We start from the raw sequence: 23582 nt of genomic DNA on the forward strand, positions 1-23582 counted from the left end.
GGGGGGGCGGGGCGAGGCGACGCCTCCCGCGAGGGGTACGGCGGGAGCCGCAGTCCGGGCCGCGCGGGGGCCGCTGGGAGGTGTAGTCCCGGCTGGGCCGCCGCGTGCCTTCGCGCCGGGCTCGGGGGTCTCCGTGTCCCTCCGCGCCGGGCCCGGGGCCCCCCGCGTGTCCCCCCCGCCCAGGGGCTGGGATGGGGCGCGGGGCCCAGCGGGGCGCCCTGCCCCCCGGTGCTGCAGCTGCCTCCCCCCGGGCAGGAACCTCAGCGGCCGCTCACGGGCTCCATCCTTTCACCTCGGTTTCCTGCTCAGTGTCGGCCGGTTGACGGCAGCTCCAAACGCGCCGATAAAAACAGCCCCGGCCGCACCGTCCCCAGCGCTGCCGCCGCCTCCGGCCGCCATGTGTGTCCCCAGACGGGACTTCAAGGGACGGGGAGCCCCGCGGCCGTGCCCCATCACCTGCCCCCCGCTCCGGGCAGAGCGAGGAGGTGACAAACCGGGAAGGCCCCTCTTCCCGCGGCCGGTTCCTCGGTTTAACCGAGCAGGGGAGGGATGCGGCCGGGCAGGGCCTTGGGGGGCCGGAGGGGACTGCGGGCGCCAGAAGCAACTGGGGGGTAGGTGAAGCGATGGCCCGGTCCCGCCAACGGCCCAGCGAGTGGGAAACGCTTTGCCGCACCCCGGGCGCTCTTGGCGCGGCAGCTGCTGCTGGGGGAGCCGGCGGCGAGCGGGCAAGGCCGCTGCCAGCCCCGGCACCAAACCGTCCTGCCGGTCCCAAGCTGCGGCGGCGGGAAGGGGTGGCAGGGCTGTGCCTGCGCACGTCGGTGCGATCGACGCCCCGGTACCGGGGAGGATTGTTCCAGACACCCCCCCAGACCAGGGCAGAGGCAGCCCAGCTCCTGCCGGGCTTCCCTCCGCAGCGGATCGCCCCCGAGCCGTGGTGCCACCATGGGACGCTCGCCGCCCGCCCCAGCCTCCCTCCCACCTGCCGTGGGGGCCGCAGACACCCGTCCACGGGGAAGCTGCTGCTCAGAGCGGGGGGAGACCCGGGGACCCGCAGGGCCCGGGCGGGGGGCTCCCGGGGGCACCCGACTGCCCTCCCTGAGGACGAGGGGCCCGAGGCCGCCCTCCCGCAGACCCCGCAGGGGAGCCCGGTGTTTCCCCCCCCCGTCCAGCTCCGCGGGCCCCGGCGATGGCGGCCGGCGGCGGCGCTGCGGCCCGGCGGCGGCCGCTCCCCGGGCGGTGGGCGGGCCCAGCCGCTCCCCGCCCCGCCAGCCGCCCGAGCGGAGCCGCCGCGGCCGGAGCCCGATGCCGGGAGCTGGGCGCTGAGGGCGGCCCCGAGATGGGGATTCTCAGCATCACGGACCAGGTACCGCTCCCGCGCCCGCCCGCCGCCCCCGCGCCGCGCCCGGCCGCGCCGCCACGCCAGCCCGGGGATGTGCGGCCTAGTGCGCGCCGCCGCCGGGCCCGGCCCGGCCGCCGCCCCAGGCCGCGGCCCCCGGCCCGCCGCTGCACGGGGCCGCCCGGCCCGCTCCCACCTGCCGCTCGGGCCCGCCGGGCGCCCCCCGCCGCCCCGCCGCAGCCCCGGCCCGGCGCGGGGCTCGCCGCCCGCCGCGCTCCGCTCCGCCCGCGGCCGCCGGGACCCGGGCTCGGCAGCCGGGCCCAGCACCCCCGGCCCGGTAAGGGCAGGACCCCGGGACGGGATCACCCCCGGCCCGAGGAGGGGACGAGACCCCGCCTCAGGGAGCGCGGACCCCCGGGCGGGAATCCCAGCCCCGGGACCCCCTGCCCCGGCGGGGGTGGGACCCCGGCCCGCCCCGGGGTCGCTGCGCCTCCGCTGGGCTTTGGAACCACCCCTGGGGTGCAGGGTGTCCCCATCGGGGTTTTGGAGACGGCCATGGGGTGCAGGGTGTCCCCGGTGCGGTTTTGGGGACGCTCCTGGGGTGCAGGGTGTTCCTGTCGGGATTTGGAGACACTCCTGGGGTGCAGGGTGTCCCCATCAGGTTTTGGTGATGCCCCTGGGGTGCAGGGAGTCCGCATCAGGTTTTGGAGACACCCCGAGGATGCATGGTGTCCCCGGTGCGGTTTTGGGGACACCCTTAGGATGCAAGGTGTCCCCAGTGCGGTTTTGGGGACACCTCTGGGGTGCAGGGTGTCTCCCATGCCGGGTTTGAAGGCAGCCCCCACCCTGGTGCCGCCGGCACGTGGCCCTTGCCCAGCTGCCATCCTGCCCGTTGGGGGGGTCTCGCCTGGGACCCCCCAGCCCCGAGCAGCCCCGTCGCCTTCCCCTGGCCCGCGCGGCACAGACGCTGCCGCTCGTGGCCCTGCTTCCCTGGGCTCGATGGCCGTACCCCACCGGAGCAGTGACCCCCAGCCCCAGCTTGGACGTCCGCCCTTTGCCGCGCGTTTTACCTAAACCACCTTTATCCACCTCGATTCCGGAGATCGGGGCTGCTGGCCGCTCGAAACCAAATATTTAGGCCTGCCCCTCATCCCCCCGGCTCCTGCAGTATCGTTAATGTAAGGACTGTTCAAAGCCTGGCAGGGTGGATGAAGGAGGGGAGGGGTGAGGACGAGGGACTGATCTGTGATTTAAATAGAACTTTTTTTTTTTGGTAACCAAAACATTTAGCTTTCCCTGTGAATGGTGGGTGGGTGTGTCAGACCCAGCACTGCTGCAAACCGCGCGCCACTGAAGACTGCTCAGGGCATAATTATCGTCTGCGATTCTTTCCCTTTTATTTTTTTAAACCTTTTTTTTTTTAATGTCTAACGAGTGATGCTGAGTCTGCTGCATTCCAGGGGAATGACTCACGCGTTCCCTCTGACCCGGGATGTGTTCCCCATGTTTAACTGCTTTTACTTTGATGGTAGGGTGAGCAGAGGAGCGTGAGGTTGGCTGGGCAGCAGAAACGAGAAGGGGCTGCCTCGAAAACGAAGCTCTGTTGTTCCTCCGAGAGGTCGAGATAAGCGGGGCTCGCTGGGTTTGACCGTTAGGTCCAGCCCGAGGCGCGCAGGCAGAGCTGGAGGGCGCGTGTCGGGGCTGCCGCAGCTCGCCCGGGGTCGCAGCACGTGCGGAAAGCGGCCGAGGCTCGGCCGGCCGGGGCAGGGAAGCGTCGGGTTTGGCAGCCTCTGCCCTGAAGAACCTGCTGCGTGAAAATGGCATTTTTAGGCCTGTGAAACAAGAAATGGGGAGCAGCGTTCTCGGGCGGTGCCCGGAGGTTGGGCAGCACCTGGCCCCCGACCTGCCCCGCCGCTCAAACGGCTCTGGCAGCTCCGGCTGTCGGTGCTGCGGCTCACGGCACCGGCTGGCTCTGAGACCTGGGCGAGGGCTCTGCTCCGGGTTTTTCCCGAGTCCTGCGGTACTTCTTTGAGATGTGGGCAGCAGGAGGCAGGAGGAGCTCCGGGCTGGGCTCTGCCAGGCTGGGCTTTGCCAGGCTGGGCTCTGCCAGGCTCTTTGCACCGCTGGAGCCAGCGCAGCATCGTAGGTGTTTCTCAGAAGAGAGGAGAGCAGCAGCAGGTGCGCAGCCTCCTGCAGGAGGGCAGGAGGCATCACCTAACTGTGCCCTGGGAAACCTGATTCACGGTCTGCAAAGATCTGGCTGGTACCAGGGGACTTCAGCCAGCTCGGAGCGGGGATTTTCTGGCTGTGGCTAAAGCTTTGGATTGCGGGAGCTGGACCTGCCGTCCTGTGCTCGGGCGTTGCGTGGGGAGAGCGAAGCCGTGCCATGGGCACGCTGCCGGAGGCTCTGCGGGTGGGCTGCCGGGGCCGTGGTCAGCGCTGCTCCTTGGGCTCGGCGAGTGGGGAGGCTTTTCCAGCAATTTCTTCATCCGTTCACCAACAAACAACCAAAAAAAGTACCTTTGCTGGCTTGAAATTTAGTTCCTGGTGCCGGCTGAGCCACGGGCACAAGGAAGCTGCCCGGTGGGCCGGGGTCTGGCAGGAGCAGGCGCGGGGGGGGGCTCGCTCGTGGCGTGAGGCCCTGGCTAAATCAGGCTGAGGTAGGCTCTGCCATGCCGCCACGCTGCCGGTTCTCCTCCCTCTCGTGTCCTCCACGTGGTGCCACCTTCACGACTTGCTGCTTTTTTCCTTTGTAGCCTCCTCTGGTCCAAGCCATCTTCAACCGCGATATCGAGGAGGTGCGGTCGTTGCTGAACCAGAAGGAGAACATTAACGTACTGGTGAGTGCTGCCTGGCCGTGCTCGCGCCCCTCCTGCACCCAGCGCTGCCCGTTCCCTTCCCCCAGGGCAGCTCTTTAGCAGAGGGCAGGGCAGAGGCTCAGCGGGTGCAGTGTGGGTGCTGTCAAGGTGGGGGCTCTTTCTGGCAAGGATGGTCAGAGCTGGGGTTTTGAAACAAAGATTTCTGGGTTCTGCTCCCGTCTCTTGGCCGCCACGTGCCGCGCAGCTTTGTCCCGTGGCCTCGGTCTTGCCGTCTGTAAAATGGGGCGCGCGGAAGACCGGGGCTCCCGCCCCTCCCCAGGAGATGGCGAGAGCCTCCTGAAGCTCTCGGCCGCGCAGAGCGTCGCGGAGAGGCTGTGGGGTGCGTGGGAGGACTCTTCACGGGGGCTCGGCTTTGCTGCCTCGCCAGTTTGCCTTTTTCTCCTCTGGGACAGCGACCCGAAATAGTTGGGTGTGGAGGCAGCGGGGCGGCTGGTGATGAGGTTGTTCCCCAGGGGGGAAGGAGGGTTTGAGCCGCTCAGCAGAGCGAATTCACCTCGCAGGCGTTAGGAGGGGTTTCCCCTGAGCTCGTCTTCAGCCTGATGGCAGAGGGTGGTTTTGCCGCTCGTTCAGAGCGGGCGGGGAGGCCGGGAGAGGCGGCCGCCATTCGGACACGTCCCTCCGGTTCCCGCGAGCGGCCAGGCTGGGGGAGCAGCCCTCGGTAGCCCCAGCCTGGTGGTGACGAGCGTGGTCTTGTCCTCATGTGGAGCGTGGGGACCGGGCTCTGGCGAGGGAAGGGGTGAAACCTGCTTGTGAGCGTTCCCAACTGCCGGTGTGCCCTCCCTCGATCCGGCTGTCGAGCTCCCGCCGCAGATCGGCGGCAGGCGCGCGGATAAGACGCCCGGCCTGCTGCGACGCCGGCTCAGCCCAGCCTGCCCCGGCCCAGCGCCGCCTGACGTGGTGGCCCAGTGGGAGCGGTGCCGGGTCGGCCGTTCCTGCGCTCTCAGCCCAAAAGCCGGGCTCCGCCGTGAGCTGCGAGCGCGAGGCCGGAGCAACCTGTTCTGGTTCGCCGTCTCCTCGGCGCTGCGGCGTTGGCGGGGCTCTGGCCCGCGCTGCTCCCCGCTGGGCCGCAGGCAGCTGCCGGCTTTTGGGCCGCTCCCGTCCGTCTCGCTGAGCTTCCTCGGGGCGTTCGCCCGACCCAGCCTGCGGAGCCGGGGCCGGCGCGCACCCCGATCCTCGCAGCGTTACCCTGGGGTCAAGGGCGGGCGCTGCGCGGGCCGGCCGGCGTCCCGGGAAGGGGAGGGTGGCCCCGCGCTGGTGCCCCCGTGCCCGCAGGACTGACGGTTTGGCCGGACCTTAGCTCGTGCCACAGAGACGGCGTGGGGACTTTCTGCTGTGGCCGGTTCGGTTGGGGACCTGGCAGCTCTTCGCCCTCTCTGGTCAGGAGAGAGGGTTGGGATTGTTTCGCTGAGCTCTCGCGCAGCTGCCGGAGGAATAAAACCACAATTGTTAACACTTAATTTCCTTTTTGTGTGCAGGTTTAGAAATGTTGTTGCTTGTTCAGGGACCTGCCAGCTGGGTTTCTCTTTCACATCCTCCTGCCTGGTTGTGCCAGCACAAGTTGTTACCAAAACAAATGAAACCGCCACCATTTTCCAAACGCTTTTTAACCTAATGAAAAGCAATTACATGTGCCTTCCCCCCAAACACACAAAATCTGGGGCTTGAAACGAGCCGTGCTCTTCTGGCTCTCTGCTTGTTTGCTGCCTGGCTTTAGTACGTGGCGCGTCCCCCCAGGAGGGCCCGACCCAAACGCCTGGAGGCAGAGGTTACCCAGGGCCTGGCCCTGTGTGAGTGAAGTGAAAGGTGTTTTTTCTGTGGCTGACCCAGAGAGGGGCTTCTGCACCTTCCTGCCCTTCAGCGGGTCTGAGTCTGGTTTGGAGCCCTCTGTGGTTCCGGGTGGTTTTTATCGTTGGCCGAGAGGATGAAGGTGTGCGGAACGGGCCGGGCTGCGCGCGGTCAGAGCACGGGCAGGCTTTCATCCGGCACCGCGGGGAGCTCTGCGGACGCTCGTTAAGTGCGGCAGCACCGGAGCCGGGTCGGGTCAGACTCTGGGGAGTCGGGGGGGGATGAAGTGAGTGGCTGGAGCTCTCAGAGCCTCCCTGTCCCGTGCTGGGGTTATGGCCCAGGTGCCCTCCGCTCTGGCCACCGGGTGCACCCCAGCACCCACGGAGCTCCCAAAGGGCTGCGCACCCCTGCAGTGCCTCAGCAGGGTGCTGGGTTCAAGCCGTTTTCCCCCTGTCTGGCGTCCCAAGCTGCTGCACGCGCTTACGGGAGGTGTTGGGGCAGACTGGAGTGGGGGAGGGGTCTCCCTGCCCTCAAAGCTCACCGACGGTTTTGGTTTCTTACATCCCCGCTCAGGACCAAGAAAGACGAACGCCGCTGCATGCTGCTGCCTACATAGGAGATGTTGCAATCCTCGAGCTCCTAATACTGTCAGGTAAGGGCCGAGGCGCGGGGCGCTTGGCTCGGGCGCTGGCGCTGCCTTTGAGGCACCTTTCTGATCTCCTCTGGCCTCGGGGGTGCAGAGCACTAGTTTTTGGTCACCCTCCAAGCAACCATGTGCTCATGCTTCAGCCAGTGGGGTTGCAGCCAGGGGGAGATTAGGAAATGTTGCCATAATCCTAAGAGGTTTGTTCGGACAGAGAAGCGTCTCGGCACCGAAATAGCAGAGGTGGAAACCAAGCCAGGAGGGGGATGTGTGCGAGATGTCAGGAGGAGGTACTGGAGGAGGGCGCAGTGGGGATGCTCGCCTCGGAGGCGCCCTGAACGGCAGGACGCTCAGGGTTTCACTTGCTCATGGAGAGCGCTCAGCTAAAGAAACAGGGGATTTTGCTCAGTTTTGGCTTGTGTTACTTGGCATAAAGCTGCCCTTCGTTTCCCCCCTGAGACACTCAGCCCCGTGCGGTGCGGACGGGGGCGTCTCCTCATCTGCCCTTCACCAGCGCGGCGCCTCGGGGCACCGCGGGCTTCGCAGCTGCTTGCTGGTGGCGTGGGGGAGCCCCGAGGCCGGCATGATCCTACGTGACCCCGACAAGGAGAGGCTGGGGAAAATCCTTTGCTGAGGGCTGGTTAAACAGGACCGGGGATGTTCAGCTCCCCCTGCAGCGCATGGGATGCCCTGACGTGCCCTGTGTTGATTTTTTCCTGCCCGTGTGCCGAGTGCTCGGCAGCGAAGGAAGGCAGGGGCTGCGGGGGTCGTGGGACCCAAGTGCCTAGCCCAGATCTGGAGCGGGGATGGCAGTAATCTGTCGTCATCCCTTTCCAATACTGAGATGCAGCCCACAGCAACCACAGCTCCCAGCATGAAATGCTCTGGTTTTTTATCTCATGTGTTTCAAAGCGAGGAGCCGAACTGCTCCTGGGTCTTTGATGTGTATTTTTGGCTCGGTGGGGAAGCTGGCACTCTGGGAGATGTAGTCCCTTCGGTCTCCCAAGGGACATGACTTGTTCCTCTCGCAGTTCAGCGCCTGTCCTCACGTAGAGCTCAGTGCGAGGTCCCCTCCTGCAGCAGAACTGGCGCTGTCACCCGGCCGGTGCCTCGGAGGCGGCTGCAGACCTGCCCCGGGGCTTTGGAGCGGGGGCATCCGTCACCTCTCTGTCCCCTGACCCCTTCTTTTGTTCTTCCTCAGGTGCTAATGTTAACGCGAAGGACACTGTTTGGCTCACCCCGTTACACCGCGCTGCGGCCTCTCGTAACGAGGTAGGTTCCCTCTGAAGTGTCCGCTGGCTCTGTCTGCTCCTTGCGTGGAGGTGGCGGGCGCTGATGGGAGGGGGGCACCGTGCTGCTTCTCTTCTTCACCTCGCCGGGTTCTGGCTGAGGTGGGTGGTCTCGTTAGAGTGGGGAGGGGACGAATGTGTAATTCAGAGGCTGGAAATGAAAGCTGGAAAAAATCTCCTTGGTTCCCTTTCCTCCATCCTTCAGGATTAGCACGTGGGTTTTCCCCAGCATCCTGCTCCCTGCCTCTCGCCCTTTGTCTAATCCAGCTTCACATTTCTTTGAGGGATCGTGGGGCTCTCGCCCTTTCTCTCAGGAGCTGATTCAATGGATCTTGTTGGAAAGATTTCCCGACGTTTAGCTTTTGTGGGCTTAACTTCATCCCGCTTCACTTTGTCCTGTTTTGAGTTGCTGGAGAGCAAGAAGCTCTGTGGTCACGTTGGTTGGAGCCAGGGGACCCGAAGCCCCGGCTCTGACACGCAGGGCAAGTTACCTCGCGTCACCTGGTTGCCTGAATTCTCGTCATCGGCGGCAGGCACGGGGTGGAACCCTTTAGCGTGAGCCTCCGCTGAAGGCGTTCCCTGCGGGCGTGTGTGGGCCGTGGGTCGCTCAAACACGGGAGCTCGGCAAGCCGAGACTGTTGTGCTGTCGGGTCTGAGGGGCTGCTTGTCTGCGAATCCCAGCACGCTCCTTTGCTCCTCTGCCTCGGATCAGATGTGCTGCAGAGCCACCGCCCTCGTCCTCTTCTTCCCCGGCGTGCTTGGCACGGGGCTCCGCCAGTGCCCCGCGTGCCCGGCTCCTGAGGGGAGCCTTCCCGACACGGCTGCGCGCCTCACGGCTTTCCCTGCCTCTGGGGTTGCTGGTTTACGGGCTGCCCGGCCATTCCGTGTGCTGCTCCCAGCCGGGAGTGGTCTCAGCCGGCGCTGGGAGAAGGGAGCGGAGCAGGGAGCCGTGGGGCCGGGCCGTTGGAAGCTGCGTGGAAGTGGACGGCCCGCAGACTGTAGCGGGGAAAACGTGGGCTTGCAGCAAACAGCCTCTGCCAGCAAAAGGGGGAGATAATTATCAAATATAGGTCAGCGGGTCATGTTTGTCATCCCCCGGGCTTCGCACCTCGTGAGTCACAGATGAACGCTCGCTCACGGTTGAGTCACATGGCTCCGAGGTATTTCTCCGGTGCCGGTACCGCGGTGCAGCCGCGTTTCACAGCTGCACTCGGGTGGGTGGGATGAGCCTGGCTCATTCAGGTCCCACACAGCGGGAGCTGGAGCAGCCCAGGTGGGGGGCTGGAGGGTTTGTGTAGGGAAGATTCCTTCTCCCTGCTCGTTCCTGGAGTCTCTCGTGCGCTGGCTTTGCCTCGCTCACCCTTTCTCTGTGGCAACATCCTGAAACACAGCCGTGAGCGTGGTTCAGAATGCCACTGGGGACACGAAAGCAAACAAGTCCTTTCCTTTGGCAGAGTGGGGAGAAGCCGTACTTGTGGGTGTGCGGAGCTCAGCCCCACGAGGGCAGCTCCGGCTCTCGGGGCTGTAGGCTGGTGCGGATCTGGGTGGCCCCGTGTGTGCTGGAAGCATGAGGGGGACCGAGCTGCAGCTTCCCCCACCTGGCTGGGGGGCTTGGGCGGGCTCCAGCAGGCCGGGTTAGAGCTCTGCTTTCCTCTGCTCCTGCTAGAAGGCACTTCACCTCCTCCTGAAGCACTCGGCCGACGTCAATGCCCGCGACAAGTATTGGCAAACGCCTCTGCACGTCGCCGCTGCCAACCGGGCCACCAAGTGCGTGGAGGCCATCATCCCCCTGCTGAGCACTGTCAACGTGGCGGACCGCACGGGCCGCACGGCGCTGCACCACGCCGTGCACAGCGGCCACCTCGAGGTAGGGGAGGCGGGTTTGGGCGCGGGGTGCCCCGTGCGTGTCCCTCTTCCCGGGTCCGGGCTCGGCGGGTGGCGAAGGGGAGGAATGGCAGCGGCCTCTCTCACCGCTTCTCCCCGTCTAGATGGTGAACCTGCTGTTGAACAAGGGGGCCAGCCTGAGCACTTGCGACAAGAAGGACCGCCAGCCCATCCACTGGGCAGCTTTCCTAGGTGGGTTTTCCCCACGGACATTGTCCAGGCTCTTCTCCCACGTCGCTTGCTGCGTGTTGTTCTCCTTTCAGGGTGGGGGGGCTCCCCAGAGGCCGCCGTGCCCAGGTCTCCGTTTTCCAGGGTCTTACCTCTGTCTCCCGGACAGGGCATTTGGAAGTTCTGAAGCTGCTGGTGGCCCGGGGAGCTGACGTGATGTGCAAGGACAAGAAGGGCTACACCCTGCTGCACACTGCGGCAGCCAGCGGCCAGATCGAAGTCGTGCGTCACCTGCTGAGGCTGGGAGTCGAGGTGAGACCCCCGCGGCTGTGAGCGGGGGGCGCTTGGGTGCCGGCCAGCCTGGAGACAGGAGTAGGAGAGGGTGCTGGGTGGCGGCAGGAGCCCTGGCTGCTTCTCGGCCGCCTTTTTTCTTCCTGAATCCCTGCATCCTCTGGGGTTTGTTGCTCCCACAGATCGATGAACCAAATTCCTTCGGTAACACTGCACTTCACATCGCCTGTTACATGGGCCAGGATGCCGTGGCCAACGAGCTGGTCAACTACGGCGCCAACGTCAATCAGCCTAACGAGAAGGGCTTCACCCCTCTGCACTTCGCTGCCGTCTCCACCAACGGGGCCCTGTGCCTAGAGCTCCTCGTGAACAACGGGGCTGACGTCAACTTTCAGGTCTGGCACTGAGGGGCTGAGCGTGGGGATGTGGGAGTGGGGACCCGCTGCCCCACGGGAGAGCTCGGGGAGGGTGGTGGGACGCCGAAGTGACGTGGCTTCTGCTCCCTGCAGAGTAAGGAAGGGAAGAGCCCCTTGCACATGGCTGCCATTCACGGGCGGTTCACGCGTTCGCAGATCCTCATCCAGAACGGTGAGTGGCTTCTTCCTCCGGCCCGGGGTTACCCCGGCCTTTTCTTGTGCTTCTCAGCACCCGCCTCCAGGACCTCCCTGCGTGTTTGCTCGGAGGGTTTGAGAGCTCTACAGTTGTCCCTCGAATTCGCTCTCTGCTCTTGAGGCTGTTGCTGCTCAGGGGTGGCAGGGAGCATGCAGGCCCTCGAGGGCAGCAAAGTGCAGACCAGGGAACTGAAATTCCAGCCAGGTCAGAGCTGCTGCAGCCAAAGAACCTTCCCACTGCCGTGTCCAGCCTGAAAGACAATATTCCTCTAAGAGGGCTGCAGGCTTGGCAGACACCCCAGGGGTTCAGCCGGAGACCACTGGGGCTGAATGCATCCCCTCGTGGGGCAAGGGGGAAAGATCTAATGCCCTGGGCCCGCAGGATGCAAGCGGGCTCTCAGCTCGGAGGGCAGTTTACAGTTCTCCTTCTGCCCGATGCTGAACGGACTCGAGTGAGGAGCTGTGTCCCTGAGATGGGGATGTGGCTGTCGGAACAGCTGTCCCTGAGCTGCTGGGGACCAGAACACAGAGGCTCCCTGGCAAAGCACTTGGCTTTTCCTTTGTAGGCAGTGAGATTGACTGTGCTGACAAATACGGCAATACCCCCCTCCACGTTGCTGCTAGATATGGCCACGAGCTGCTAATTAGTACTTTGATGACGAATGGTGCTGACACTGCAAGGTAAGGAAGGACTCTTCCTCCCTTGCCCTGCCCTGGGCCGGAGGGTGCAGAAGTGATCCATCCTGACTCCCTTCTCATCTCCTGGCAGGCGTGGGATCCACGACATGTTCCCTCTGCACTTAGCTGTTCTCTTTGGATTTTCAGACTGTTGTCGTAAGCTACTTTCCTCAGGTGAGCGGCTCGGTCGTCCCTCCTGCGGTGGGGGCACTCGGGGCACCCTCGACCTTCCCCCTGACTCCCCGCCCCTCCTGCCGCCCAGGTCAGTTGTACAGTATCGTCTCCTCGCTGAGCAATGAGCACGTGCTGTCTGCAGGCTTCGATATCAACACGCCTGACAACCTCGGGAGGACTTGCCTCCACGCTGCTGCTTCTGGAGGGTGAGCTGTGCCTGCGGCGCTGGCCCAAGCTGCGGGCAGGGAGGGCGCTGCCTGCCTCCAGCCCAAACCGCCACCCTTCTCTGCACCCGTGGGCAGCCCAGTGCAGTGCTTTGGTCAGGAGTGGGACTCAGACCCATTCCCAGCTCAGAGAGAGCAGAGGCTCGTGTTTAGAGCGGGAATGAAAACAGAAACGTTTTGGCCCTGCTCTGCTGCTGACTCGGTGACTCATCCCGGTCGCTCCCCTCCGTGGCTATTTACCCTTCTTTAAAATGGGGCTAAAAAGCTTCCCTGGCTGGGGGCTCGCTGAGGGCTCGCAGGCTGATGCCTGAAAAGCAGCAGGAGTTTAGGTGGCTGTGTGGTGTTTGCCAGGGGGTTCGGTTCCACCGTGCGTTGAGGGCGGGTGCGGCTGCAGCGATAGGGCGGAGGTGTAGGGTCCTGTCGGGGTCCTCGTTTCTGTTACCGCAGAATCACAGAACGGTTTGGGTTGGAAGGGACCTCAGAGATCATCCAGCCCCAAGCCCCTGGCGGTGGCAGGGGCACCTCCCACTAGACCAGGTTGCTCAAGGCTCCGTCCAACCTTGGACACTGCCAGGGATGGAGCAGCAACAGGCGGTGCTTGAGAGCCGGTCACGGGGCCGGCTTTGGGCGTCGCGGCGCCGGTACCCTGCCTGGGCGGCGGGAGCGACACGCTGGCGCAGAAGCCAGAAATTCTGGATCTTTTTTGTAGCCTAAAATTCAGTGCGTGGACTAACGCCGTGGCTGATGTCTCCCTGGGGGGTTGAGAGCTCCACGCAGTGCAGGGTAGCACTGGTGAGGCAGGAAGCACGAAGGGTTGTTTTGCTGGGGAGCAGGGAAGAGCTTTGTGCGTGGAGCATCCAGCCGTGGCCGCGGCTCTTACGCTGCCCAAAGGTGACAGACGGAAATGAGCTTTGGCACGTCCGGGCCGTGAGGAGCGTAGCTGTCTGGGCTGCAGCTGGGAGGAGTCTGTGTTCCTGCTGGGGTCCCTTCTGATCTGCGTCTAACTCATCTCCTTACCTCCTGTAGGAATGTTGAATGTCTTAATTTGCTGTTGAGCAGCGGTGCTGACTTGAGGAGGAGAGATAAATTTGGAAGGTAGGTGTGCTGTGGGCCTCGCAAGGCAGCGAGGGTGACTCCTCCAGCCCCAGGAGCCGGAGCGCTGGGTTTGGGTTGGGGCATTTCTAAGACCTTTGCTGAATTTTGTGTCTAAAGCCGCTTCCTTCACCCCCTCTCACCCCGAGGGGTCCAGCTCTGGCTCTTCAGAAGGAGCTGCTGGCCCGAAGCCTCGAGGCAGAGCGGGGTGCAGCTTGGCAGCGGGGCGGTGGCTGGCTCCCTGCGTCCTGCCTCGCTGAGCCCCCTGCCCCTCTGGCCCTTCCCAGGACTCCACTGCACTACGCGGCCGCCAACGGCAGCTATCAGTGTACGGTGACGCTGGTCACGGCAGGAGCCAGCATTAACGAGGCTGACTGTAAAGGCTGTACCCCCCTACACTATGCTGCTGCTTCGGACACGTACAGGCGGTGAGCGCCGCGGGGGCTCCTCGCTGGGGGGCGGGCGGTGACGGGCGCTGCTGGGCGGCGATGCTCTGCGCTCTGAGGAGCGCGGGCAGGAGGGGGAGGGCAGCGAACTGATGCAGGTCTCTGGCCTTGCAGAGCAGAGACTCATTCAGGAAACAGCCATGACACTGATGAGGAGCCGCTGAAGGAGTCCCGGCTGAAGGAGGCGTTCTTGTGAGTCCGGGCCGCGGCCCCGCCTGGCAGTTGTTCGTTGTTCGCCCCTTCCCGGAGCCCGCACGCGGTCGCTAGAAACACCTTCCTCCTGCTGACCCTGGCCGGGAGGAGACATCTGCTGGTTGGAGTCTGGAGGCCAACCGGGCCGTCGCTGCCAGCGGGCTTTGCATGCACGCCGTGTCCTGAGGGGATTGGCACAGCCTCTGCGCTGAGACACACCAGGGGGTGCCCTGCAAGGCTCCGCCTCTCCAATCCCCCCTTTTTCTTGCTCGTTGCAGTTGTTTGGAGTTCCTGCTGGATAATGGTGCTGACCCGTCCCTCCGGGACAAGCAGGGATATACCGCTGTCCACTATGCAGCTGCGTACGGCAACAGGCAGAACCTCGAACTGGTGAGTGAGCTGGAGAAAACCCTCTGTGCTGCCAGGGGGAGGGGGGAGGCCCCCGCTAAGGCACGTGTCAAGCCCTAGGGTGTCCGAAGGACTGTGTGTGTTGTAGGCACTACAGTGCTGAGGTTTGTCCAGGAGGAAGGGGGACAGGTTTGATTAAAAAGTGTGGGGACTCTTGGGGAGCTGTTGTGCAGGGAATACCACGGAGGAAGGACCTGGGCCAGAGCGATGCCTGAGAGAAAGGAGCTTTGTTACCTGGCACAGCGGCACGTAAGGATTGTCTTGCTTAAACCCCTGGCAGTGGAGCAAGGTCGGGCTTTTAAAAGGAAGCCTGGAGACCTGTGCCAAGGGAGAGCTCCTGCGGTCTGGAAAATGCCTTGTAACTCCGTCTGAAATGCCGGCGTTGTTAGCGGGCCAGCTTGCGGCCCTGTGGGCGTAGGAAATCGTGTGAGTAGTGGCGAGGCTTTGGGATGGCAGGGACTTGGTGTCACTGTCTACGCAAGGGCCAAAGCCAGGTTAAGGAAGGTCCCGTCCTGAAACTCGGATCATTCTGGATCAGATGAGCAGGTTTTCTCACCCCTCTGCAGGCTGCTGGTGGGCAGGGTCGAAGCCTCTGCGATTGCGGGATCAGTTACGGTTTGTGTTGTTGCTGTTGCAGCTCCTGGAAATGTCTTTTAACTGCCTGGAGGATGTGGAAAGCACCATTCCAGTCAGCCCTTTGCACTTAGCTGTAAGTACGGCTGGCCCAGCCCCCGGCTTGCGCAGGGCACGGCTCTGTGCGGGGTCCGGGCCGAGCCCTGGAGAGGTGCCCGCTCCCGGGCAGCGCGGGCTGGGCCGGTGCTGAGCGGGGCAGAGGAGGAACAGCGCCAGTGGCTGGGGAGCGGCTTTCCCCACGGGCCGTCGTTCAAAGTCTCTTTGATTTCTGTGCTCCACTCTGTCTCTCCGCGGCTTTCTGGTTGCTGCTGCTCGGAGCCACCTCCCTTGTCTGAGTGTGGGCAGGGGTGGGAGTGGGCGAGAGCTTTGGGTGGACCCAAGAGCGGACGAGAGGCAGTGGCCGGGCAGGAGCCCATCTGGGTGGAGGGGTTGTCCCGGGGTGGGGGGACTTCTGGGTGCCGCCTCTCCAGGCACCGCTTTACCGTGGTCTGCTTCGTCCTCAGGCCTATAATGGTCACTGTGAAGCCCTAAAGACACTTGCCGAAACCCTCGTGAACCTCGACGTGCGGGACCACAAGGGGCGGACGGCGCTGTACCTCGCCACGGAGAGAGGCTCCACCGAGTGCGTGGAGGTGCTCACCAGCCACGGCGCCTCCGCTCTGGTGAAGGAGAGGAAGAGGAAGTGGACCCCTCTCCACGCTGCAGGTGACGGGGGGCAGACGGGGCTGGGGACGGCCCGGGGTGGCGAGGGAGCGTGTCCAGAGCCCTTCCAGCCGTCGGTGCCACCGCTGCCAAGGGCGCCCGCTCACCCGACGGCTGCTCGGGGAGAGGGAAGGGGCTGTAGTGGGGGATGATGCTTAGAGGCAGGACAGGGCCAGTGCAGCCTGCTGTGGTGGGCCGGCAGGAGCTGAGGGTCCGAGTGGCTCGTTAGCGGGTGGGAGAGAAGACACCAGCAGCTCCTGCACACACGTGTCTCCAGCTCCGCCTGTGCACGAGGTCGCCGGTCCCGTCGCCTGGCGACCCCCTGACGAATTTGCTGAGCCCCGTGTGCCCGGCTGCGGGGCACGAGCCCCTTCCCTCGGTTTGCGGCGGTGGCTGGAAGGAGGGGACCCACCTGTGCGTGCGTGTGACTCCTCCTTCCCTTGTGCGTCGTCTCCAGCTGCCAACGGGAACACGGATTCCCTGCACCTCCTGATAGACAGCGGGGAGCGGGCGGACATCACCGACGTCATGGACATCCACGGCCAGTGAGTCTGTCCGGGCGTTTCTCTTGGGATCCGTGTGGCACAGGGTCCTTGCAGGGTGGCTGGGGCAGGGGGCAGAGGGCGGTACTGGCACCCAGCTGATTTCTGAGCCCGCTCTCCCCCCCTGCAGAACCCCACTGATGCTGGCGATCATGAATGGCCACGTTGACTGTGTCCACCTGCTGCTGGAGAAGGGATCCACCGCCGATGCGGCAGACAAGAGGGGAAGGACAGCCCTGCACCGAGGGGTGAGTGCGTCCCTGGGACCGGGGCGGGCCTGGAGCCCTGCGCCTTCTGCTGGTCCTCCCGTGCGGAGGCTGCTCGGGGGGCAAGAGTCCCCAGTGAAAGAGCCGGTTCTCCCTTCCTGCGATGCAGCGTTTGAGAGGAAGCTGGGGAAGAAGGGGGTGGTTCTGTCGGTCAGCGGTTGAAGGGTGGGGTCTGACCTCCTGGTCGTCTTTCGTGGCCGCAGGCTGTGACGGGCTGTGAGGACTGCCTGGCCGCCCTGCTGGACCACGATGCCTTCGTTCTGTGTCGGGATTTCAAAGGCCGGACCCCGATCCACTTTGCGTCGGCGTGCGGGCACTTAGAAATCCTGAGGACCCTGCTGCAGGCAGCCCTCTCTACCGACCCTCTGGACTCCGTGGTGGACTACAGCGGTTACTCACCGATGCACTGGGCTTCATACAGTGGTAAGGACCTGGGCTGGGCCCCTGCCCGCCTCTGCTCTGCTCCGGCGGTCGATGGGGAGGAGGGAGTGAGGAAGAGACAGGTTGTCCCTCTGTCCTGCACTGCTTTGGGAGCCATCGGCCCAGCAGTGAGGTCAGGCTGGTGGAAAGGGCGGCACAAGCCTGAGAGGGAGGCAGGGAGTTTTTCTGCCCCTGCCAAGCCCCTTAAAGAAGGGCTGAAATACGAAAACAGCTGTTCTAGAGCAGCTGAGGCTGCTTCCTCCAGGACTGCCGGGTTTGTAGGAGTACTTGGCCGTCACCCTGGCTGCAGGCAGTGGTGGGACGGATAGGGCAGCAGGAAGGGGTGTCTCAGCGTTTCGAGTGGCTGCGCAGTCATTCAGAAGGCGGTGTGGATTTAGAAACCTGAAGTGCAGCAGTTTTGCTGCCAGAGAGGAAACAAAACCACTGCCTCTGTGCTGGGGAACGGGTTGCTTTGGGCACTTTGGTGCCGCTGGTCTTGTGCGGCCTCTGGAGCCTCCGGCTCTTTGGACGTGGGGGAGCCCGGGGGGCCTTCGGTCCCTTCTTGCTCGTCGCAGGCGAGGAATCGCGGGCTGGGCACCGATGTGTTTCTGTCCCTCTCCCCTCACAGGGCATGAAGATTGTCTTGAATTGTTACTTGAACACAATCCGTTTGCGTACCTAGAAGGAAACCCCTTTACTCCATTGCACTGTGCAGTGTAAGTGGCGTCTGGGACCTGCCCCGGGTCCTCCCCAGCCGGGCGGTGCGGGAGAGGGGGTACGTGGTCTGAGCGGGGCAGCTCCCAACCTGCCCTTCTCGCCGAGGGCTCTTCCCTGGGCGGCGGCAGCTCCTCGGGGTGGAACCACCTCTCGTCCCGGCTCCCCTGTGGCAGGGAGGCGCTTGCTGGGCTGCCGGGGCTCCTCGGGGAGCTGTGAAGCGGCGGTCTGTTGGCTGCAGCGCAGCCAGGGCTGCCGTGGACCAGGCTCCCGTGCCAGCAGGCGTTCAGCTCGGTGGAGCTGCCCAGGGCCGGAGGTTCAGCCCTTGCCGGCCGCCTTCGATGGCTCCTCTCTGCTCTTCGGTTATGGAGCGTCTCGGGGAATCTCTGCGAGGCTCTGGTGGGAGAAGGGCTCCACGTTGTCCCAAGCCGCCTTCCTCAGAGGTGTCTGGGGCAGGGTGAGCACCATCCCTGGGGTCCCGCTGGGGCTGACGGTGATTCCGTGGCTCCGCAGCCGGCAGAGGAAGGAGGGTGCTGCCCTGGGCAGCTGTGGAGGGATGAGGAGGGTGGAGGCATTGCCGCGTCCTGCCTGGGGTGGGCCGGGCGTGTCCTGGGGCCCCGTAGCAGCAGAGGGATGGCCAAGGCTGTTGTCTGGCGTGGTACTGCGTTTTCTTGGGTAACGACCGAGACGGGTAAAAGGGTGTTTGACCCTGAACAGCTCCAGACCAGCTGCTGTTTGCATCCGAGCCCCAGGAACGTGCTGCTCGCTCCCAGTGCACACGTGCTGACGCTGCTTAGTCTTGTTCTAACTTTCCTTCTCCACCCCACTGCAGAATTAACAACCAGGACGGCACTGCTGAAATGCTGGTGGAAGCATTAGGTGCCAAGATTGTTAATAGCAGAGATGCCAAAGGAAGGTGAGTGCAGACTCGTCCCTCCCTTGTCACCCACCCCCTGGTGCTGCTGGGTGGAGGCGGCGACTCCCACAGTGATTTCCACGTGACTTCCCATGGCACAAAGGGACGTTCCCGGACGTGTCTGTAGGCCTGGGCAGTCTCGCTGGGGTGGGTGCTGTGCCCTTCTCTTTACCTGCTCTCTCATCTTCCCAGGACACCCCTTCACGCTGCTGCCTTTGCAGACAACATCCATGGTTTACAGCTGCTTCTGCGCCACCAAGCCGAGGTGGACACGACCGACAAGCTGGGGAGAACTCCCCTCATGATGGCTTCTGAGAACGGGCACACTGCAGCAGTCGGTACGTGGCTGGCGGCCGCTTTCCCCGGTGTGGGGCGCGAGCCTCCTTGTGCCTCCCCCCGTGACTGGGTCCCGCGGGAGCCGGGCTGCCCCTCTCCTTGCTGGGAGAGCTGCCCCGCTCCGTCCCCGCAGCACACGGCCGCTGCCCCCCATGGCCGGGCTCTGTGCTGCTGCCGCCGCCTCTCCACAGCCCAGCTCTCCCTCCTCGTTTCAGAGTTCCTGCTGTACCAAGCAAAAGCAAATATAACTGTGCTGGATGTCAACAAGAACACAGCTCTTCACTTGGCCTGCAGCAAGGTAGGGAGCCGCGACTGCAGTCACCGTCACCTTCAGCCTTGGCACCTTAATGAGAGGGGGTGGCCACCTACTCCTGCCCCGCCAGAGCGGGCCGAGGGCCCTGGCCTTGCCCTGCCCTCCGGCTTACGGGTCTGGGCCTGTACGATGCTCCCGATTCAGCTCGGAGCAGCTTGGGCTGTAGCACAGACCAGTCTGCAGCCCCCCTCTCTGCGGAGGAGGGGGAGGGGACAGCCCTGTGCCTTCTCGGGCCCTGCCAAGGCGGTGAACTGTTTTGGAGGGTCAGGTTTGGGGGGCGTTTCTGTGTCCTGGGGAGTCAGGTTCCACTCGGGCAGCACCGGGTCCCCTCCGCTGCCCCCGTCTTCCTGCTCGTGCGCTACAACCGGGCTGGTCTCCTTTCCAGGGCCATGAAAAGTGTGCCTTGTTGATCCTGGGGGAAACCCAAGACCTTGGCCTTATCAATGCAAGTAACAGTGCTCTGCAGATGTGAGTATTGGGACAGCTGCCGCCGGGGGGGAAAGCAGGGCTTGGCTGGGTGGGGGCGACGCGGCGGCGGCAGGAGCTCTGCTCCCGCTTGGCGCGCGGTGGGCGTGCGAGCGGGTACTCGGCAGGGGCCCCTCGCCTCGGCACAGGGTGCCAAAGGCACCTGACGAGTTCACGCTGCCCTCCCTCCCCCCAGGCCGCTCCACATCGCAGCTCGGAACGGGCTGGCCTCCGTCGTCCAGGCCCTGCTCAGCAGAGGTGCCACTGTGCTGGCTGTGGATGAAGAAGGTGCGTGCTCCTCGCGGGTGCCCGGGGTCGGGGGTTCGGTGTGGTGTCCCCGGGGGCCGCCTGGGGGAGGGCTCAGCCGGGCTCGGGAGGGTTGCTGCGTCCCTTCCGTGGCTGAGCAGCGCGTTCTCAGCTCGTGGCATCGCAGGAACGGGCCGGGTGAGGATGTTGGCACCTGCAATCCGCTGCAAAAGCGTTTCCAGGTCCCACACGTGTTTGAAATACGTCTTTTACCCCCCGTGCATCTTCTGGGGCCTGTCTGGCTCTCCTGCCGGGCACAGAACCAGCCCAGCCTGAGCCAGCCGTGAGCTGTTGACTCACTTGCAAGTTGGCAGAAGCTGGTGGTTGTGGCCAGAAGCTTTTTCTCCCAGCAGAGTTCCTGCTCTGCTGGAATACCTTTAAGTCGTGAAAAATACCATTGCGTCTGCCGCGCTGCCAGGGCTTCTGAGGCGTTTCGTTTGTCTCCCGCTGATCCTGGCACGCTTCAGAGCCGTCGCCGCAGTTGCGGGGATGGCCGGTGCCCGGAAGCGGCAGCTTTTGGGATAAAGCCAGGCAGATGTCCTGGCCCCTCAGCGCAGGGCTCGGAACGGCCCCGCTCGAAGCGTCCTCGGGGGCAGGTGCCCGTCCGGGGCGGGTCCTCACCCCCGGCTCCGTTCTAGGTCATACCCCAGCCTTGGCATGCGCCCCCAACAAGGACGTTGCCGACTGCCTGGCACTTATCCTCTCCACCATGAAGCCTTTCCCACCTAAAGACGCCATCAGCTCTTTCAGCTTCAACCTCCTCAAGAACTGCGGCATTGCAGCCAAAACCGCCGCCTGCGGGGCCCTGCCCAACGGCAGCACCTGCCCCTACAGCAAGGACCGGCACAATGCCATCGGCTTGGACGGCTGTTACTCGGAGTAGCTTAAACTATGGGTGACCTAATATCTTATTATATTTATTTAGAAATTCTATAAATATAGGGCACTTTAAAGGAGAACAAGACTGGGCAGGCCTTCTAGCGTGGCCGGGTAGGCCAAGAGTTCAGAGCTTCCTCTTCTCGCCGCATCGCCGGCGCGGTGCCGAAGCTGTTAATTGGCTTAACGAGCAGCTTGGCAGCGCCGTCCCGTCCCCTGCCCCTTCTCCAGCCTCTCCCCGCCCGCTCGCGCCCCTCCGGCGGCGGCGGCAGGGCAGGAGACGGGCGCTGCGGGCTCAGGGCTTCGCCCGGCCGAGGCGAGGCGGGTGCCGCCACCACCCCTGGCCCGCGGACGGGAAGGGGCTTCGTCCCGCGGCCTTCGGGGCGGGATGAGGCGGCTCCGGCGTCCCCCAGGGCCCCTTGCCGGCCTCCTGCCCTGCCGGGCTGCCCCGGGCCCCCGCTCCGGCTCGCCGGGACGGGGAAGCCTGAACTCTTGGGGGGTGGGAGTCGGGGAACGGGCTGGTCTGGCGGGCGCTGGGTGGGTGCTCGCTCCTGGCCAGGCGCCGCTGTCGCTGCTCCTCTCGCCATCGCTTCTCTTCTCGCGCTCATCCTGGGGTTCCGCTGCAAACACTTGAATCGAGATCTACTGTACCTGGGACACTAAAATACCCTCTGGCAGCTGTCATTTATATGCAAAAACGGGTGCTGCTGCCCAGCCCCGCGGTCGGCCGCTGCGCTGCGGATGCGCTGCTGGAGCCTCCCTCCCCACACCAGGCACTTTAGGGACTCTGTTGGTCGGTTTTTTTGTTCTTGGCGAAACGTCGGGTCCTAAGAAACGATTCGTTTTTGGATTTTCCTTCTCTGTTTTGCGTGGCCGTTCCCATGCGAGAGTCAGTGTTGCTTTTTTTTTTAAAAAGAAAAAAGTTATTTATAAAGAAACGAGCATTTACCTTTAAAAAAAACAACAAAAACCTTAAAAAAAATTCTGAAAGTTTTAGCCTTTTAATAAGGAAAAAATGCACTTCAAAGTCCTTATTCACAACCCTGAGTAAGTCTGTGTTTATTTTTCTAATGCAGCATCTTGGCAGGTTTATTAGCGTGCGTGTATGTGGGATCGTTGTTTTTTGTCTTGGGTTTCCTTTTTTTAATTTTAGAAATCATATTTATAATGCAGGTTTGAAGCATTCGAGAATGTTGCACTGTTTTTTTTTCCGTTGTTTTTCTTCTTTTTCCTTCTGAATTACTGTATCACGTGCAAAAAACAATACTCTTTCTCCATATCACGAGTCTGTTCAAAGCCAAAGACCGGGATGCAGCAAACGAGAACGGGCTGCCAGGGCCACGAGCGTTTCGGGAACCGTCCTCTCCCCCGACCCCCGGTCCCCCCGCAGCCTCGCCGAGCGCGGGGCTGGGGCCGAGGCTCCTGCCGGTGCCCGTGCCCCCCCCGGGGCATCCCAGTGCCATCCCTCCGGGATGGGAGCGGGGAGGACGGGCTCCCCCTCTCCCCCCAAGCCCCGGGCTCGCCTGCCCTTTGGGGGCGAGGCTGCGATGGGACCGCCCGAGCCTCGCGCCGCAGCTCTTTGCCCAGCGTTGCAGAGAGAAAAAGCGTTTCTGTAACCAAAATAAGGTATTGCATCTTTTTTCTTGGTTTGTTTTAAAGAGTTTCTGCGTGAAGGTGGCTCTGTCAGGGCGGCGTCTGTCGGGCGCAGGCCGTGGTGTGGAGCGGGCGTCGGGGCCGGCCGTTCCCGGGGGAGGCTCCCGGCAGGCGAGGTGCTGCTGCAGCCCGCGGGGAGGGTCCCCTCGCACTGTTTCTTTCTTTTACCAAAGCCAAACTCTTAGAACCAAATATGAAGTTTTTAGTCTTGGCCTTTGGGTGATAAGCACATTTTCTTCACGTTTCACATAGGAATTTTTCCCGGAGGGGAGCGGGGTCGGGGACCTCCCGTTGCTCGTGCTCGGCACCCGCTCGCCGGCGGAGCTCGGTCTCCCCATCCCGTTACCACCCGCCCTTCGTTCAGCAAAGCACTCGGGACGTCTGCCCTCGGCGAGGTCTCGGAGCAGGAGCGCGGGTCAGCCTGGCCCTGGAGGGCTCCGGTCCCCCCCGGGCGCTTCTGACAGGGGGCTCCTCCGGCTGCCCCGGAGGGATCTTCCCTCTTCGGGCCGTGAGCCCCCTCCGCCCCGCGCCCGAAGCCGGGCCGGCGGGTCCCTCCCTCGGTGCCGGTGTAGGGTCGGGTCCCGGCCGACCGCGTCTCCCCCTCCCCGCTCCCCCCCAACCCTCTAGCTTGAAAGAAAGTGTTAACCTTTCTGCACCGAATACCTCAGTTCGGAACCAGAATAAACTCACGAAACTTGAATAGAAAGATCCTTTTTGAAGATCCTTTTCAGTATTTTACAGAGGAGAACTGGAAAAAGAGACTTGTTTACATTGCTGTCGAGTCCGCACTTGCCTCTTGCAGCTCTTTCCCTTTCTGGGAGGAATTTAGGCATCACTTTATCTCTTCTTCTCGCTGCTGGCCCTCGCCCTCCCCGCGGGGCAGGAAAATGGGTCCAAAGTCCTGAGCTGTCGTCTTCAAGGGCTAAAGTACTTCTTCAGGCACATGGAGGGGCCGAGTCGCTCCCGGCCCTGGCGCGGGCAGCGATTCCCAGGGACGGAGATGGGTTCGGAGCGGGGCAGACCCTGGGCCGTGATGGCTCCGTCCTCTTGAGCGATGCTCCGGCAACCCCCGGGGCAGCTGGGGGGAGCTCGGAGGCTCCGGCAGAGCCGGGCCGTCCCCTGCCCGCCGTGGCCGGGCCCCTCGTGCCCTGGTCCTCGGTGCCGTGTGGCTTTAGCGTCGCTGACGGGGGGCGGGACTCCAGCACCATTTCACTTGAACGCGGCTTTTTTCCTGTAGCCGGGGCGAGAGCGTTCCTTAGAGCACACGAGAATGCTGCTTTTCCTTCACCCCCCCTTATTTTTTGGAGTTTTGTTGTGGTTTTCAGTTTCTTTGTTCAGAG

General features: G+C 63.7%; 1 protein-coding gene across 1 annotated transcript; it reads left to right on the top strand.

The window, feature by feature from the left end:
* Nucleotides 1-1336: 1336 nt before the first annotated feature.
* On the top strand, nt 1337-20720 carry ANKRD52 (ankyrin repeat domain 52). Its single transcript, XM_086478773.1, has 28 exons — nt 1337-1363; nt 4093-4176; nt 6574-6652; nt 7845-7915; nt 9599-9799; nt 9921-10008; nt 10154-10296; nt 10458-10670; nt 10785-10863; nt 11453-11567; nt 11656-11738; nt 11827-11944; nt 12989-13057; nt 13342-13482; nt 13615-13692; nt 13971-14082; nt 14738-14809; nt 15237-15438; nt 15893-15980; nt 16108-16225; nt 16447-16666; nt 17292-17379; nt 18210-18293; nt 18486-18631; nt 18845-18927; nt 19328-19410; nt 19604-19695; nt 20352-20720. The coding sequence occupies exons 1-28, from the start codon at nt 1337-1339 to the stop codon at nt 20594-20596; spliced, it is 3222 nt and encodes a 1073-aa protein (XP_086334899.1). The 3' UTR covers nt 20597-20720.
* The last annotated feature ends 2862 nt before the right edge of the window (nt 20721-23582 follow it).

The sequence above is a fragment of the Leptosomus discolor genome, chromosome 27 (assembly GCF_034619465.1).
Source record: "Leptosomus discolor isolate bLepDis1 chromosome 27, bLepDis1.hap2, whole genome shotgun sequence".
Taxonomy (NCBI): Eukaryota; Metazoa; Chordata; class Aves; order Leptosomiformes; family Leptosomidae; genus Leptosomus; species Leptosomus discolor.